At 50.2% G+C, this 18,208-nt stretch overlaps 1 protein-coding gene across 3 annotated transcripts in view; it reads left to right on the forward strand.

Moving 5' to 3' along the window:
- Abr (ABR activator of RhoGEF and GTPase) overlaps positions 1-18,208 on the forward strand; it is a 205,111-nt gene that overhangs the window by 40,247 nt on the left and 146,656 nt on the right. Inside the window, exon 1 of one of the 3 annotated variants that reach the window (XM_052756000.1) lies at positions 9,459-9,887. The exons of 1 other annotated variant lie outside the window; for it this stretch is intronic. Coding sequence is in view for 1 of the 2 variants with exons in the window: in XM_052755998.1 (XP_052611958.1) it covers positions 17,091-17,151 (61 nt within the window). In the remaining variant the exon portion in view is untranslated. Of the gene's footprint in view, positions 1-9,458; positions 9,888-16,602; positions 17,152-18,208 lie in introns of those variants that run through there. One more of the 3 variants, XM_052755998.1, reaches the window with a different exon arrangement.

Below are 18,208 nucleotides of genomic sequence, written 5' to 3' on the forward strand. Positions count from 1 at the left end.
AATCCTCAGCAGCTCAGCTGTGGGCAGATGTGCCCATGGGTACTGGTGTTGGGGTTTAGTGGTCTTTGCAGAAGTCAAGGTTCCTGTCAGGCCTGGGAGGAAGTGTGGCCTACATATGTATGCAGCTCTGTGTGTGGTTCCCAGAGAGTGAGCCTCTCTGTGGTAAGCTTCCTCTTCTCTGCTTCACTGTGGTGGGACGCAGAGAGGGTCTTTTTTTTACAAAAACAACCCTGAAACCCTAGAGAAAGACAGCTCTGCTTTCCTAAAGGGACCCTGAAGAACTCACCCAAGCATTGAGGTGCTGGTCAGTCAGATGCAGCAACAGCACATGTCTCCTACAGCATGCTCTGATCTCGTGGTCTTAGGGCACATTTGCCCCTCGAAGTTAGAGATCTGAGGGGAAGGGAGGGCTTGGAGTCCAGGTCCTCCTAAGTATGTAGAGGAAAGGAACATGGAAACTGCCTTCTGCGGAACTGAAAGCTGAGTTGTGATCTCATCCTGGCCTCTGATGGTCCCCTGGGGGGAGCCAAAGCTTAGAATGATGGCACTACCCACAGTTTTGAACTAGAATGGGATCCAGAATAGGAGACTTCCCAGCATCCTTCCTTCCTCTGCTGGTGGCCTGTGGCTACCATCATGTGATAAACATGTGGCTTCTTAGGAGAGAAACTTGCACAATCATACAGAAATAGGAAACTGGGAGATAAGTCAGTGTGGCACATAAAGAATTGGGCAATGAGGTGTCTAGGAGACTTTGGGTCTTGAGAAGGAATCCAGGTTTCCTCTGAGTCATGTCTGTGTCTGAGGAAGTCCCTAGAGCCCGAGCTATCTGAGTGGTCAAGAGGCACAGGCCTGGTGTCCTCAGCCCTCTGCCTGTCAGATGAAAATTGGGCATGGCGCTGGCCTGCTCTGGCAGAGGCAGGCAGGGACGGAGGTTTGAGAGCCACCAGGCTATTGCTCCATCACCCTAGAGCAGACCAGGCAGGGCCCGTGTTCTGATTGCTCTGAATTATCCCCCTTAACATGCTCCCTGGGCCCAGGGATGGCTGCTGCTTGTGAGGAGTACCTCCTAAAGCAGATAACTCCCGAGCACCGCCCAGGGCCCCTGTCCTGGTGGCTATCTCTGTAAGGGAACTGAAATGCCTCATTGCCTTTGTGTTTCCAGTTCCTGGGTGGGCGTTTCTCAGAAGCCCAGCTGCACCTCCTTAGGAAAGCGAGTCACGTGGAGTTGTCTTCTCCCAGGATGGCACGCATCCCTCCCTATTCAGAGCACTGAACAGAGAATGTTCCAGAAAGTTCAAGCTCTGGACAGCAGAGGCATGGAAATTTGAGAAGGGGGTGGGTGGGGCAGGCTATAGAGCTATTACCTCAGTTTCCTCCTGTGTTCCCCTGAGACACTTTTCCTCGAAGTGTTCGCTGTGGGGCCAGTGAGATGGTCAGCAGGACAAGTGCTTACTGTGCAAGCCTGATGGCCTGAATTCAGTCCTCAGAACCTGCAGGGGAAGGAGAGAACTGACTCCTGAAAGTCATCCTCTGACTCCGTACATGGATGGTGGCACCTGTGTACCCACACACTCCTCACATACACACAGACGCTGGCACACTATAAAAAAATTAAAGTGCTCCTTATATGGGCTGAGGGTATAGCTCAGTGGTAAAGCATGTACTTAAAGGCCCTGGATTCCATCTCCAGTAGCATAAAGGAAAAAGAAACATCTTTTTCTTTATAATCCTTACTTAGTTGAGTCTATGCCAGCTCAGGGCTGCCTGTGTGAGAGAGATGCCTAGAGACTAGTTAACTCCAAAGTCATTAAGTGCCCAGACCACCAGGGACCCTCTAGGCACAGGTATCATGCCTGAAGACCCCAGGGTGGGTTAGACCTCATTTAAAGGAGAAAACAGAGGGGTCTGTCTTTATTCCTTTCTGGCCCTGCCAGTTCCTTTGACAAACAGCTTAAGAGCTCTACTGGTACTGGTCTTGGAGGCACATCCTGGAATCCTGGCACTTAGGAAGCTGAGGCAGGAGGATTGAAAGTTTGAAGCCTGCTTGGGAGGAGTACCACTGTAGTCATGAACACACAGCAGCAGTAGATATATGCACAAGATTGGGCCCTTCAACATGCCATCATGGATAGAAGAGGTGCCCATGAGGCCTCATCACATCCTGAGGCGCTATTGATTGTTAATGGTTTCTGCAGGGAGGGGGGTGTGTCATTTTCTTAAATGATGTAGCCACTTGGGGACTAGATGGGAAGAAGAAGGGTGCAGCGGAAAAGGAAATGGGATAACAGAAGGTAATGGAAAATGAATATGATTACATACATTGTATGTATGTATGGAACTGTCAGAAAATCAAAGAGAAATAAAACATACAAAAAGCCCTGCTGATAAATTCACATCAGCATCTTGTACCTGTGCTGCCTGATGTGCAGTTTCTCACCAGCAATTATCAATAGGGCATCTGGTGAGGATGCTTGCTGAAGCCTCAAGACTGGTAGCCAGACCACAGTGTGAATTTCACTCTACCCTTTACTGGTCTTGTGACCCAGGACCTCTTCTTCAAAGTGGGGGAAATGATTCTGTCTTCCACAAGAGGTATCACATACTAGAAAGGTGAAAGCAATGTGTTTAACACAGTCACAGTGTCTAGAACATAAACCTTGGTGACACTGGGGACATGTTAACTAAAGGGCTTTTCAGTAATTGAATAGGGGAAATTGTTTCTAAGGTCTGGTGTGCATTGAAGGGGAGAGGTCAGGTCTAAGAAGAGCTACAGATTCTGTTGGGTATTGTCTTAGTTACTTCTCTATTGCTGTGACAAAACACCATGACCAAGGCAATTTATAGAAGAAACAGTTTATCAGGGACTCACGGTTTCAGAGAGCCCGTACCTGACCCTCATGGCAGGGACTAGGACAGCAGGCATGCACGGCACTGGAGCAACAGCTGGAAGCTTGCATTTTGAGGCAATAACCGAGAGGCAGAGAGCGCTAACTCTTCTCTAATTGCTGTGGATTTGGGAACCTCAAAGCCCACCTCCAGTGATATACCTCCTCCAACAAAACCACACCTTCCAATCCTTCTCAAACAGTTCCAACAACTGGACACCAAGCATTCAAACCTGAGCCTACGGGGAGTGCCATTCTCATTCAAATCACCACAGATCTCTGAGCTCATGCTAAGGCAATACCTGTGAGTAGCAAGCCTTCTTCAGGGACCCCTTCTAGTTCCCCCATGCCTTTTCTTTTTCCTCCTCCTCCTCCTCCTCCTCCTCCTCCTCCTCCTCCTCCTCCTCCTCCTCCCCCTCTCCTTGTCTCGTATATCTCAGGCTGGCCTCCAACTTGCTGTGTTTCAGAGGATGACCTTGAACTTCTGATCTTCTTGCCTTTCTCCGCAGGTGCTGGGATTACAGGTGTACACCACCACATTTGGTTTTATGTGGTGCTGGGGCTCAAACCCAAGGTTTTCTGCATGCTTAGCCTGTACTTTACCAAGTGAGCTACATCCACAGCCTTCTTCCCATTTTCTTTTTAAGACAGCATTTCACAGTGTTGTCCAGACTGGTCTCTAACTCCGGGCATAAGTGATCCCTGCCTCAGTCTTCCAGGTGTCTAGCTCTCCACCTTCATTTTTGACTCTGTAATTGTTCACACTTTTCCTTCTTTCCCAGAATGCCTTGCCTCTCCACCCTTTTATCTTTGCCAGTGAAACATTAGTTGTCATTCCAGGCCTCAGTTCAAATTCCAGGCCTCTTTAGAAAGTGTACTGGCTAGTTTATACCAATTTGAAACAAGCTAAAGTTATCTGAAAGGAAGGAACCCTACTTGAGAAAATGTTTCCATAAGATCTGTCTGTAAGACATTTTCTCAATTAGTGATCAATAGGGGAGGGCCCAGCCCATGGTGGGTAGTGATCAATAGGGGAGGGCCCAGCCCATGGTGGGTGGTGCCAACCCTGGGCTAGTGATCTCAGGTTCTAACTTGCTTTATGGTCATAGTATTTCATTTCAGCAATAGGAACCCTGACTAAGACAGAAGGCATTTGGTTATCAGCTCAGTTGGAAATGGTGACCACCTGCCCCATAATGTTCTTCTTTGTTTTTACTCTTTTTCTCTTCGGGACCCACCACCCAGCTCCCAAATAAATCACACACAGAGGCTTATTCTTATTTATGAATGCCCAGCCTTCCCTTCACTTAGCTTGGCTTGTTTCTTACCAACTTTCCTTAACTTTAAACTAACCTGTCTACCTTTTGCCTCTGGCCTTTTCTCATTCTCTTCTGTAAATCTTACTCTTTCTCTGTGGCTTGCTGGGTGGCTGGCCCTGGAGTCCTCCTCCTCTTCCTCCTCTGGCTACTTACTTTTCCTCCTTTCTCCCAGATTTCTCCCTCTATAGATTCTCTCTGCCCGCCAGCCCCGCCTATCCTTTCTCCTGTCTTGCTATTGGTCGTTTGGTTCTTTATCAGACCATCAGGTGTTTTAGACAGGCACAGTAACACAGCTTCACAGAGTTAAACAAATGCAACATAAACAAAAGTAACACACCTTAAAATAATATTCCCCAACACCATAACACACTCTCCAGGCTACTCTCTGGATCTACCAGGCATCAACCTGGGCTCTTTGAGATTTCCAGGCATATTTCTCTTTTTTCTTTTTCTTTTTTTTCCCCACTCTTCTCATTAATACCTCTCTCTAGGTGTACTGGCCTTTTGTTACCATAAAGTTCCGGAGGCAGACCACTTGATAAAGGGTTTTATTTGCCTCCCAGCTCTGGAAGTCCACACAGCACAGCCTAGGTCCTGATGATGGGTCACCTTGACGTCATGATGTCATGGCAGGAGCACACATGCATCTCTGTGTTGTCACTCTCCCTCTGCATAAAGCCACTGGGATTCGATCCTGAAACTCTCCCTTAATGACCCAGCCATTTCCCAGAGTTCTCTCTTCTTGGGAGAATGATTGTCTAGAATGTGAGGCCCTGGGTTCCATCCCCAACACTGCAAACAAACAGCAAGACAAAGCAAAGTCCCCACTTCTAAAGACCATATGCAGATTTCCTACCCTCTGTTTAAAAGGATTTATTTAAGTATGTATGTGAGTCTCTGTCACTCTCTGCCTTTGTCTGTCTGTCTGTGTGTGTGTGAGAGAGAGAGAGCTGGAGTTATAGGTGGTTTTGACTTTCAGGTGTGGGTGCTAGGAACCAAACTTAGGTCTCCTCTGCAAGAGCAATACACACTCTTAACAGCTTAGCCATCTCTTCAGCCCTAAGTTTCTACCCTCTTAATATTAACATGTGACTTTGCAAATTAGACTTTTGCATGAGTCCAGTGGGGCACAGATTATGTTCAAACCATAGCACAGGAGAGGAGAGATAGGACCTGAAGTGAGTTAAACACACCATAACATCCTTACACTGGCAGGAATCTCAGATTAGACACCTGGGGGAGGGAGAGAAGGAAAATAAAAGAGCTGGGTATATAGCTCAATAATAGACTGCTTACTTACAGCTTACATAGACAGACAGACAGACAGACGTGCATGCATGCACATACTAACCATCTGGAGTATGGACCCTGATAGCGTCATGTGATTTTCTGGGGTAAAGGTCCAATAAATGAAACCTTGCAAGCCCCAATAGACCAGATGAGTCCTGTATTCTCTGGGATTCTATGGCCCACTCAGCAGTCACTGGGGACCCAGGCACATAGCATTACAGAAGGTCTCCTTAGCTGAGCCCCACCCCCACCCCCACCCCCCACATTCTCAACCAGACTTCCTGTAGACCCCCTCAAACTAGGTTCTTTTGAGTGGGCACGAGTCCAGAATCAGGTTCCATCAACTTCTCCCATCACTGAACTGAAAAGCAGGTTTCCAGTCTGATGGTTACAGGACTTCTGGAGATGTGAGTGCATTAAGTCACTCTGGGAGGCTTCCTGGTTCAGCCTGTAGCACCTTAGGCAAAGCAGTTCAGCATCACTGACAGCATCCCAAATCTTCTTCCACAGATTCCCAGGCTTTCCACCCTACCGAGAGCAGAGGATTCAGGCCAAACGGACTGCCTCCAGAGGCCGTCTTCCTCCATGAAAGCATCAGTTCATTTCCCTACTCCAAAATCAAATTGCCTTGTAAATTTGGGGCAGGTCTAGGAGAAAGACTCCAGCTACAGAGACTGAAATTCCCTTAGTGGGCTGAATCCTTTCTAGGTTTCTATTCTATTTCCATGTTGGAACCTGATTGGGTGGAAAAGAGTACGACCAAGGATGTTGGCTGCTTCGCAGGGGAGGCTGTGCACTGGGGAGATTTTAGTTGGGGCTTCGTGTGAGCGGCTATAAAATAATTAGAGCAGCAATTGTCCTGCCCCAAATCTGATTTTAGTTCCCCCAGAGTCATTTCAGAGGATGTGGCCACATGTCAACCATCCAGGCCAGTTCATTTCCAGTTGGAACCTGGCTAGCTAAATATCAATATTATTTCATTCTAGGCTCTTCGTAGCCAAGGACCATCCATTCACTTGAACCACTATTTGAACAACATACTGGGTTGCCAAGAACAGAGCTCACTGTCTAGCAAGAGATGGATGGCCCTGAATGATCTTAAAATTTTTTAAGCCTTTATTCTATGCATATGGGAGTTTTGCCTGTGGGTATGTCTGGACACCATATGTGGGCCTGGAGCCCCTGGAGGCCTGAAGAGGATATTGGATCCTTTGGAACTGGAGTTACAGATGGTGGTTAGCCATCATGTGGATGCTGAGAATCAAATCTAGGTCCTCTGGAAGAGCAACCAGTACTCTTAACCACTGAGCCATCTCTCCAGGTCCTGAATGATTTTTAAGAGCAGCAAGGAATCAGACAAAGAGAAGCAGGTCTCCCCGGCTTGGTTGTTAGGGAAAGCATCTTTGAAGCAGTGGTATTTCAGATTAACACCATAAAGTAAGTAGGAGATGCTCAGGCAGAGTGGAGGAAGCGGTATTTTGATTTGTTTTCTTGAGACAGGGTCTCATTATGTCAGCCAGCCTGGCCTTGTGCTTACTGTGTCTTCCTGTCAGCCTCTCAAGTGCAGGAATAATGGGCATGTGCCACCATGCCAGGATAAGGAGAGGACATTTTCTTTAACTTTTTTAAAGATTTATTTTATGTGTATGGGTGTTTTGTCTGCACGTATGTAGGTGTACCACTGTGTGCCTGGTGCCACAGAGATCAAAAGAGGGCATTGGATCCCCTGGATCAGATATTTGTGAACCACTCTGTGGATGCTGGGAATTGAACCCAGGTTCTCTGCAAGAACAACAAGTGCTCTTAACCACTGAGCCACCTCTGTGGCCCTGAGGGCAGAACGTTTTAACCAGCTGTATCAACCCGTACAGAAGTTCAAAGGCAGGCGACAGCAGGAAGGAGCAGGGTGGATGTGCTAGGTTATCCGAAGGGGTATGCAGGTAGGGCCACAGGACCTGATGGGCCATGAAAATAGTAATGGGGCTTAGGGTTGTAGCTCAGGGGAAGAACAGCAGCTCAGCATGCCCAAGACCCAGGGTTTGGTCCTTTACATCACAGAAAGAAAAAGGAAGAGAGAAAATAATGCACCTTTCTCTAGATAGTGCCATGAGTGTGCCTTAGAAAGAGAGGAGTGGCGCCGGGCGGTGGTGGCGCACGCCTTTAATACCAGCACTCGGGAGGCAGAGGCAGGCAGATCTCTGTGAGTTCGAGGCCAGCCTGGTCTACGGCGCGAGATCCAGGAAAGGCGCAAAGCTACACAGAGAAACCCTGTCTCAAAAAAAAAAAAAAAAAAGAAAGAGAGGAGTGGCATATTAGGGTTGTCCTACAGCATCCTGTCTGTGGCTTTGGGATGCAGGGAGACTTTCACCAGCGCTTCAAGTCTATGACGGCAGCCCCCTGAGCCTGGGGCTGCTCAAACCAACAGACCCTTTACAACTTTCACCGACTCCTGCTGCTGGTCCCATTCTTCCTCACTTTCCCTCCACTAGGATCTGACTCACGTGTCTTGGTCTTTCTTATCAGCATCAGATTTTGTGTGCGCAGTCGAGCTGAGAAGCCTAGAACGGGGTGCGGAGAGGAAATTCAGAGTCACGCCGTTCTGTAACGAGAAGCTGAAGGCACATCATGTGAGAGATACAAAAACCCGGGACAGTTCCTGAGCAGAGAGCATGGCTGGGCTGAGTCAGCCCCTTCCACGTGAAGAACAGCAGGGTGGTGGTCCCTTAGGGGACTGAGATGGGTGGTCTTGTTGTTTCTCAGTGATCCGCTTTGGACCCCTGAGGACCTGCCAGCCTGTCTGCTTCTCCCTTCCAGGGTAGTGGTGACCCAGAGAGGGTGACTGGGTGCAGATTTATGTGCTTGGCTTCTAGGCAGGGGACAACCTTGAGCACTGGCAGCCCTTGTAGAAGTGGCCTGGACCAGATCAACCTCCTCTCACCCTCTACATTTAGAAAGATGATGTTGGGCCGACAAGATGGCAAACTCAGTGGGTAGAAGAGCTTGCTGGCCAGCCTGACAGCCTGAGTTGGATCTCCAGGACCCATGGGGTGAAGGAAAGAATCCAGAACTGACTCTAAGTTGGCCTCTGACCCATTTGTGTTTGGATAGGGAAGACACCAAAGGCAGCATTATGGGGAAAAGAAAGTGGGTTCTGGAGTTTGCCAAGGAGCCATTCTCTTTGTGCTAACCTTGGAGGGTCCTCAATACTGTTGACATGAAGGACAGGCTTCCTTTGGCATTCCTGGCTTCTGCCTATTGAAGGCCCTGCTCCTTCACATTTAAAAAATACTTTTTGGTACAGCAATGGCAGCTACTCCCCTCCCCGTTAAGAACCTCTGTCTCGTGATGACAGGACAAGGTGACGTTCAGCTGTCTCAAGCCCCTGTAGCTGGCAAGCAGGGAGGTAAGGAAGTCTCCTCATTTAAGATGTTACTGGAGGAGCTGGAGAGATGGCTTATCAGTTAAGGGCACTTACTGCTCTTCCAGAGGACCTGGGTTCAATGCCCAGCACCCACATGTCACAAGGCTTACAACTGCTTGTTAACTCCCAGCTCCAAGGGAATCTGTACTCAGCAGGCACCCACATACACGTGCACATACCACCACACAGATACATAAGCATACGCATGAGTAAAAATAAAAATTATCCTTTAAAGAGATGTTACTGGAGGATTTATCCTATGGGAGTGTACTCTGCTTACAACACTTTCTCAGGCTCTTTGCTCACAGTGGTAACCTGCAGCCCTAGATAGAGTCTGGTGGAGGAGCTGAGATTTGAGTCCAAGCCCTTGGAGACTGCCTATGTAGAACACCTCGTGTGGCTGAGGTGCTACTGTGTTTGGCCACCAGATGGCACCTGGGAGTCCTTGTTCTCTGCCGCAGGACTGGTGGTAACAGGAGTTGACTGCAGAAAGAACTTGGCTTAAAAGAGGCTGATGCTTAAAGAGACACAGCCACATACCCTCGGGATGGACCCTTAAATCTACAGACTGAGACTCCACCATGGCAAGCACCACTGTCCAGGGCCAGTAGCTTCTTTGTCTTGGCCTTCCTGGATGTTGATCCAATCTCCTTGGTGACTCTCCGTCTCTGCAACCTTCCTCCTGAGTCTGAGGGGACAGAACCAGCCTGGAGAGTGGTGGCAGAGCTCCTGGCAGAGCAGGGCTGGAGCTGGGATGCATCTGCAGAACTGAGAAGGAAAGAGTGGGAAGAAAGGCCAGCTTCGGGGCAGTGATGACCACAGGAGGGCCGAGGGCCAGCTCTGACCTCTGCAGGACTTGACTCTGCTTCTCTGGAGCTTTTAAATTTGGTCTCTGGGTCTGGGGGATTTTTGAGACTCCTTGTGTCTTACTCAGCTTGCGTCTTCCCAAATGCTGATGGGGACTCAGAGGTAAGTAAACGAGGGAGGAGGCTCTAGACTCCACAGTAGGACCATTCCCATGCCGCCCGCCCGCCCGCCCGCCCTGCGGGGTGAGGGCTGAAAATGCCACATTAGCTGGAGCTGGGGAAGGGGCCCTCCTCCACGTGTGTTTCTCTAGCCTTAGCTAAGCCAGCTGCTCTGCCATGGTGCTAACTCTTTTTGGTTCCAGGGGGTAGGGACAGGGCCTGGGATGTATGTGTGTGTGGAGTGTCCCCTGCGGCTGTCTGTCCTTGGGTACTGCCCTGGGAGTGATGGAGGAAAGCATCAAGAGTATGAGTGTGGTTCTCTGGGGATCAGTCCACATCTTACCAAGGGTACAGCTCTTTCCCATGACTTGAGCTGACATAAAACTTCCGGAGAGAAATGAGTTGGATTTGGGGTGGGGAGGGGGCTTGGGAGGTAGTTTCTGTTGTCTGTAGATCTCACTGTCTTCTGGAAAAGCCAGGAGGCTGTAAAGGGGCAGGTAGGAAGAGAGTAAAGGACAGAGTCTTAGGTCAAGCTCTCTCCCTGAGAGGCAACTCATGGGAGGCCTGACCTGAGGAACTTGCTTCTTAAATTACTTTAAATTTACATTTATTCATTCATTTAGTGTGTGTGTGTGTGTGTGTGTGTGTGTGTGTGTGTGTGTGTGTGTGCGTGTGCGTGTGCGTGTGCGTGTGCGCGTGCTTGCTCGCTCACATGCATATGAGTGCCACGGTACCTATGTGGAGGTCAGGAAAGATCAGAGGACAACTTGTAGGGAGTCTGCTGCCTACCATGTGAGTCCCAAGGATCAAACTCAGGTTCTCAGGCTTGGTAGTAAACCTGCTCTAAGAATTTCCTTCTTCCCAGACCTCAGAACTGAAGGTGAGTTTTGAGAACAGTAAATGCTGCTTTGCTTCTACCAAAGAAAGGGAAATGAAACAGGGAGTGAAAACAGGTTACTTGCCAGGCATGGTGACACATGCCTTTGATCCCAGCACTTCCCTGTGAGTTTGAGACCAGCCTGGTCTGCATGGTGAATTCGAGACCAGCCAGGGCTACATAGTGAGACTATCTCAAAAAAACAAAACAAAACAAAAAAACCAGACAGAAAACCCAACCACATACATACACATACACACCAAACAAACAACAAAAACCTCATCTGTGGGAAACAGAAAAGCAAGCTACCCTGGGATCTTTTGGAAAGCAGAGTTTACAGTCTTTCAGGACTAATAAGAGAGGTGGAGGTCATGTACCTGACCTACCTGGGTGTCTGTCACCTTCTGCACCTGTGAAAACTAAGGTTGGAAAAGCTTGCATCTGGCCTCAGGCATAGAAGCAGAGGGTGAGGGACCCGGCCTAACAGGCTGGCTGGATTGCTTTCCAGCTTGTCTGCAGGGCCATCTGACCTGTAGGAGGTGAGGTTTTCTTTGGGAAGCAGTTCTCTGTTTGCTTGCTTATTGGTGGCCCCTGGGAGTTCTGGAATGACATCGTCTTACCTTTTCATGCAGCTCCAGTTTCTTCTTCCCTGGGCCTAACTCTTCTGTTTTTTCATTTGTTCGTCCATAGTCCAGTATAGCATTCACTACACACTTGGTCTCTGGGTCCAGACGATTCATTTTCAAGTGTCGCCCCCTGCTGGCTGGCCAGTGGCTTAGCCTTTCTGTGCCTCTGTTTCTTTGTCTGTGAAATGGAGCTAATAGCAGTCCTTATCTTGCTTGCTTACTGCGAGGATTAGGCCAGAAGAACCTTGTAAAGCACACAGAACAGTACCTAGCAGTTAAGCATCAGTCAGTGTTAGCTGTCCTTAACTTTTATGAATCAATATGCATTTTAAAAATCCTTTTATTTTTCTCTTATGTGTATGAGTGTTTTGCATTGTGTACATGCCTCGTGCCTGCAGAGGCAAGAAGAAGGTGTCAGATCGCCTGGAACTGAAGTTACAGATGGTTGTGATTCAGCATGGAGATGCTGGAAATCAACTTGGGTCCTTTGGAAGACTTACCATCTCTCCAGCCCCTCAATATGCCTTGTTTGTTTTTTTTTTGTTTTTGTTTTTGTTTTGTTTTTTTTTTTTTTTTTGAGACAGGATTTGAACTCCTGCCTCAGCCTTCAGAGTGGTTGGAATCACAAGTGAGCATGCACCGCTACACCTGGCTAAACATGCATTTTTGAATGCCAGTCGGCTGAGCTTTCGGCAAAAACCTGTTTGTGTGTGAAGCCACATTGCTGTAATAGCATTTTTGAAGGTTTACACACACACACACACACACACACACACACACACACACACATGCTCCCTGCGTGGCCCCAGCAACAGAGACACTTTTTTTCCCCCCAGCAGTGACCACTGGGAAATCAAACTTCTGGGCCCTTCCTGTGGTGCTAACTCGAGAAGGGGAGAAAAGTGGAGAAACCTAGTTTGATGTAGGTGACATCACTGTGATTGCATCCTGGCAGAGTGGTTGGTAGACACGAGGGCTGGATGTTAGAGAAGCAATACGTAGCACACTCCTGGGAATAAAGGGGAGAGCTGCTGGTCTTCATGATGGGGTCTGTGTCCTTTCAGCCCCCCAGCACCAGCACAACACTCAAGGCTGTGTAACTAACCTTAAATCCTATGATGAGGGAGGAGCAGGTAGGTAACCATGGAGATGGGGGGGAGGGGCAGGATAAACAGTACACAGGTTGGGGATATGGAAAGTGTTGGCCCTTCCAACTGGATAGGGAATGGTTACTAGGGGCTTGGGGGAAGTAGTGTATTGAATGCTGACTCAGTGCCTTGGGGTGAACCATGCATCTGTACATCCAGGCACTTAGCTGAATCGGGGAGGTCTGTCCACAAGGATACCTCCCTGCTGCTCTGACAGATTGGGGCTGATAGCTGGGGTTAAGAGCACTTCAGGATAGCAGGCCTTGGGCAAGCTACAGAGGAGGATGCCTCTTTAACTCCTTAGTTCCCAGAGCGTGGGTTGAGTTAGGATTTCCCCAGCCTTTTCCTGCCCTCAGTGCCCCTTGATCTAACTGGAGGCATTTGTTACAATCTCAAGTCACCCAGGTGGTCCAAGGCCCATCCACTTATCTCTGTAAACAAGGTTAGAATCAGGCTGTGTGGTGGGATTCTTCCAGTAACTACCCTTTCCCAAGACAGTAGTTCAGCAGTGGAGTTGTGTGCAAAACTTTCCCTGAAGAGTCGTAACACACATCTACTCAAACCAGACAGGGAGCCCACGACAGAGCAAAGCATAGAGGAAGCACCAGTATCTGCACGAGACACCCCAAGAACAAGTTCTCAGCTCAAAGGAAATGTATTTGCCCCAGAGGGACAAAGACAGGAGACAGAGGGCAAGGGAGAAGGGGAAGGGATATGTGCCCCCAGAGGGATAAAGGACTGCCTCTGGATAGAGAGGAGACAGATGTGGCCCGTATGCAAATGGCGGTTTATAAAGGTAAAAGAGGAAACCCTGTGTTAGGATGAGATGTTTAATTTTGATTGCGCACGCTAATGAGGGTTAAGTCAAAAGGGGGCTTTTGATGGCTGGACTTTAATACTTTGATAACTGGACCTTGGTAGTCAGCCTCAGGAGGAGGAAGTGGCCATATAAGGGAACAGACCTTGGTGGCTAGCTTTAGGAATGTAATCTAATGTTTTTTAGCAAGGCAGAGGGAATGGGGGAAGGGCAAGGCCTGCCAGAGCCATGTTTGCCATGCTCGGGCCTATCAGAGCCCTTCAGTGGATACCACCCAAATCCAATTTGGTGATCTGCTGGCTTTTATTGGGGTTACTTACAGGAGCAGAAATGACTCAAAGACAGGTACATCACCAAGGCCCACCCCAGAAGGAGTAATAGCCCACAAAAGCTAGGAAACCCCAAGCACACTGCATAGCCTTCAGGTATCGCTCAGAAGGATGGAGTGTCCTTCCCAAATAACTCTGGTCTAAACCTGGTCTAGGCAGCTGAACTGGTCTGAGTCTTTGCAGCTCAGCTTCCTTCCTTCTGAGGGGAATTCTCAGCTCTTATTACTTACTCTGGCAGGGAGCAGGGTCTAGTGAATCTGGTCAGTTTCTGGAACTTCCTGAAGCTGTTTTGTTTACCTTCCCACTTGAGGAACGTCCTAGCAGGATGGAATGTTTCAGTCTTGGAGGAAACTTACACAACAGGTGGGGCCATGGCTATGGAACAGAACCGTAAGGGCTTCGGTGAGGGCTTTGTAGAAAATGGTCTTGCATGCATGAACCAGGAAAGATTTCCAGGGACTTTCAATGCCTTGGATTACCAGTCAGCTGACAGTGAGGTGGCATGCTATGGATCCAGCCCACACTATGCAATTTGGTCACTGAGCTGTGCCCCAGTTTTCTCATCTGGAAAATTCAGAAATTAGGTGAGAGCCGGGTCTGGTAGCACAGGCCTCTAGTCCCAGCTTTTGAAACCCCAAAATTGGCCCCCAATGACACACCTCCTCTAACAAGGCCACACCCTCTAATCCTCCCCAAACAGTTCCGAGGACCGAGGACCAGATATTCAAATATATGAGCCTGCAGGTGCCATACTCATTCAAACCACTGCACTATCTCAAAAGGTAAAAAGAGAGCTGGAGATACAGCTTTGGGGTGGAGAGCATGAGGGAGGTCCTGAGTTCAGTTCCTAGTGTGCAGAAAGAAAGTGAGGGCGAGGAGAAGGGATAAGAAAGGAAGGAACCTGAAGTAACAGTGACGTCCATAGCAAACTCATCCTTGTGAAAAACTCTGAAGATTTAAGCCAGAAACAGCAAGTAGTCAGTGTCAGATATTAGCACTATGGTCTGCAAGATTGTCTCTGTCCCCTCCACTATATTGTGGAGGGGACAATCGTGGGCAAGACTAGACAGAATGTAGTCGAAAGCGAACTATGGCAACACTAGGAAAAGTAACTAACGTTTTAGTTAGAAAACAAAACAACACAACACCGAGAATAGCTTGCTTAAGCCTTTGTCGATAAAAATGTAAAATGTATGCAAATGTATGTGACTCACATAGAAACATATATCCACAGCCTCCTCACAGTCAGCACCGGATGTGGAGATGTAGGGCTGTGGCCGGCAGGAAAATCCCTGTAGTGTAGTGAGAGGGCCTAAGCTGTCTTGATATTGTGGGGAGGGGTCGGTGCTGCAGCCTTCAAGGGTTTGCAGCTGATGGCTATACCCAGGCATGTGTTCTCTGCCTTTCTCCTGGGTTCTCTGCCTTCAGAAAGTGATGTGCAAGAATAAGGAATGCCCTTGTCCTTTCTCTGCTCGTCCGTCTGCTTCCTCAGAGAGCCTGCTTGCTCCCTTTCCCATCCCGGAACTCTATTTCTGGATAGTCTTGCTAGAGATGCACCACCCCCTCACTTGCCATGCTCCAGGTGTCGGTTGGGCCCTCCCAATCTTCTATGTCAGTCAGGGACAGTGGGAGGGTAACAGTTGAGCAGGGAGGGCCAGCAAGCCACAGAACCAGAAGCTTGGGTTAGGCCTGGGGTCATGAGAGCTGAATGGGTACAGGAGGGCCTCCATATGCTGCAGGCAGTTGCAGGGGCTCCTATACACAAGAGCATCTACCCTTGAACCTCCCAGAGGTCCACAGGCTATCCTGTGCCCTTCTTGGGCAGTTATGGAGGCCGGTGTCCAGACAGCTGGGCAGTTTACAAGGCTGGGCACAAGTTGCCTTATGGATAAAGGTCTGCTTCTACCGTTCAAAACTATACCTGTACTTGTTTGGGATGAGGAGGAGCCCTCCTCTGTGTTCTGTGGGGGCTAACAACACTGCTTTCCATAGAGGTCATAGAGTAGCTTAACTCTTTGTAGACCTCTGTGTTCCTGGAGCCCAAGAAGGTTTTGCCCTAAAGCTGTCTGAAGACGGGATGGGATGGGATGGAATGGGATGGAAACTGCCCCCTTAGTAGAAATGCACTATCCTGGTATATGAAAGGTCTAATCCAGGTCTTCCTTGGTGGGTTTGATTGCCTCCTTCCCTGGGAATTCAGGAAACAGGCTTCAGCCTCTGCTGTCCTGGACCACCCTAGCCCGGGTCCCTTTTAGTCCAGTACTGTCTCCAAGTCACTTGGCCCAAGGAGATCTGTGTACCTTATCTATGGGAAAGTTGCCAGAGTCCCCCATCTTACCCCCCACCCCTCAACCCCCAAGCCTTCAGTGCTGTTGAGGTCACTGTTAGGAATTTTGTTGAAGTCCTTCTTCTCTGAGGCATCTGACCCCTATCTTCCTTCAACTCCTATGTGATTATGTGCATACGACAGGCCTCCTGCACTGAGGCCAGAGGTAAAGGGTTCCTGGAAGGACTGGGAGAGCCCGGGGCCTTCTGTACCCCAGTTTGTCTCTATGCCTCAAGGGGCACATGTGAGAGATGGTCCTTCCTCCTATGGCAATGTTTGACTCTGACCCCTGCGGGGCCGTCTTACTTTAACCACCCACCCCTGGTGTGAATAGATGGACGCTTTGAGGTTTGGTAGCAAACAATCCCTGGGTGGCCCAGCCTTCCAGCAGGTGCAGGACGGCGTTAACCTAGTCCACGCTGCTATCTATGCTTGTCTAGGGGTGGGGCCTGGCAACGGCACCAGCCCCAAAACCGTGCTTAGAGATCCTGGGGTGGCAGGTGATGTCACCCCTGCGAGCTCATAGGTCTCCCTAGTCTGCGGGTTGCCAGAATTTCTGCTGAGCCCAACCGGAGGAGGAGGGGAGCCTCTGGCCCTGCGCCGCCTCCCGGAGACCCCGCGGGAGGGCTGTGCGCCGGCTGGAGGCCGTCGGTGGGGCTGCGGGCTGCTCTCACACCCCACCGGCCTTCTGCGGCTGGGGGGGTGGGCGCGCTGAGCCTCACGCTGATTGGCTGCCGCCTCCGCCCCCCGCCCCGGGCGCAGCGCAGCCCCGGGGAAGTTGCTAGTTGGCGCGCGGGCTGCGGGGCCGCGGCTCCGGGATCCGCAGCGGGTTAGCCGTGGCCGCAACGGCACACTGGACTCCCGGGGGCGCTCCCCCGCCCTCACCTCCGCAGCTCGGGCTTGCTCCTCCTTGCTACCTGTTTCCCTGGCGCGCCCTCCTCCACCCTGAGCTCTGCAACTTCGGCCTCCGAGTCTGGCCGCCCCTCCCGGCACCCCGCCCGCCGGCGCCCTCCCTCCTTTGTTGTGCGATGAGGGTCGGGTTTCCCATCTGACCAAGGAGCCGCTATCGCGCGGAGCCGCGGGCATGGAGCCGCTCAGCCACCGGGGCCTGCCGCGCCTCTCCTGGATCGACACCCTCTACAGCAGTACGTGTGCGCTTTGGCTGGGGGTGGGAGGGAGACCCTGCGCCCTCCCAGGATCCCTGACGCCCTCTGGGTCCCAGGTGCAGCCAGGCACTGGCGAGGGTTTGGCGGGCATGGTCCTCCAGGTGTGCAGCTGGCCAGGAGGAGGAGCAGCGGTGTAGGGTCGTTCAAGCAGACTTGGGGGGCGGGGGGCTTGCACGCACCGGGGCCGGGGGAATTGTTACCCCTCACACCTGTTGTGTAACCCAGCACTCCAGCGCTCCGTGAGTGGGGAGCGCCCTTTTTAGGGCGCTACCTCGGCCTTCTGGATTGGCAGCTCTTCTCCCCACATTGAAGCAGAAAGGCCATCTTGGGAAAAGTCTTTGGTGCTCTAGTTTACTACCTCAAGGGACATTCTGAAGCCGATGTGTGATTCGGGTAGATGATGGGATCAGGTTGGAAGAGAGACTGTAGGTACGGATCTCCGTGGGGGCCATTTGGATGAAAGAGCCAACCCCCCTAGCTCAGCAGTCTTTCTTGCCAGCCTCATCGCCACCCCCCATTATCATCACTACCACCACCACCCCCCCAGAAAAGCAAATGAAGAAAGAAAAAAAAAAAAACCTCCGGTACTCCACCCCCTCGTTCCCAAATCAGCTGCGATCATGTGATTGCTCTTGCACAGCCTGGGGGATGTGTAGTTGATCACTGGTACTTACTCAAACGGGAACCATTTCCCCCCACCCCTTACCTTAGGTGGCAATGCCATGCCGTTCCCCTCCCCCCAACTCATTGACATTCTGGCGTAGGGAGATGGTCCTGCTGGCCTCCAAGGAAGACAGTGCATTTTGCTCTTTATTGTGGTAATGTGGGAGCCCTCCCACTCTCTCTTAGCACACCCCCAACTCTGAGGCAGGTACACCTAGGTGGTGACTATGAACATTAGATACCACGGAACAAGGACATTTTGAAGGGTTAACCTGGCTTGAGTTCTTTTTTAATGTTTTGAGCCTGGAGATCTTGCCTTGGTGTCTCTGCATTGCCCATTACCCAGCTCTGCCCTCTACATCCCTTTGGGTCC

The sequence above is a fragment of the Peromyscus californicus genome, unplaced genomic scaffold, assembly GCF_007827085.1.
Source record: "Peromyscus californicus insignis strain IS unplaced genomic scaffold, ASM782708v3 Scaffold_3__1_contigs__length_106647218, whole genome shotgun sequence".
NCBI lineage: Eukaryota > Metazoa > Chordata > Mammalia > Rodentia > Cricetidae > Peromyscus > Peromyscus californicus.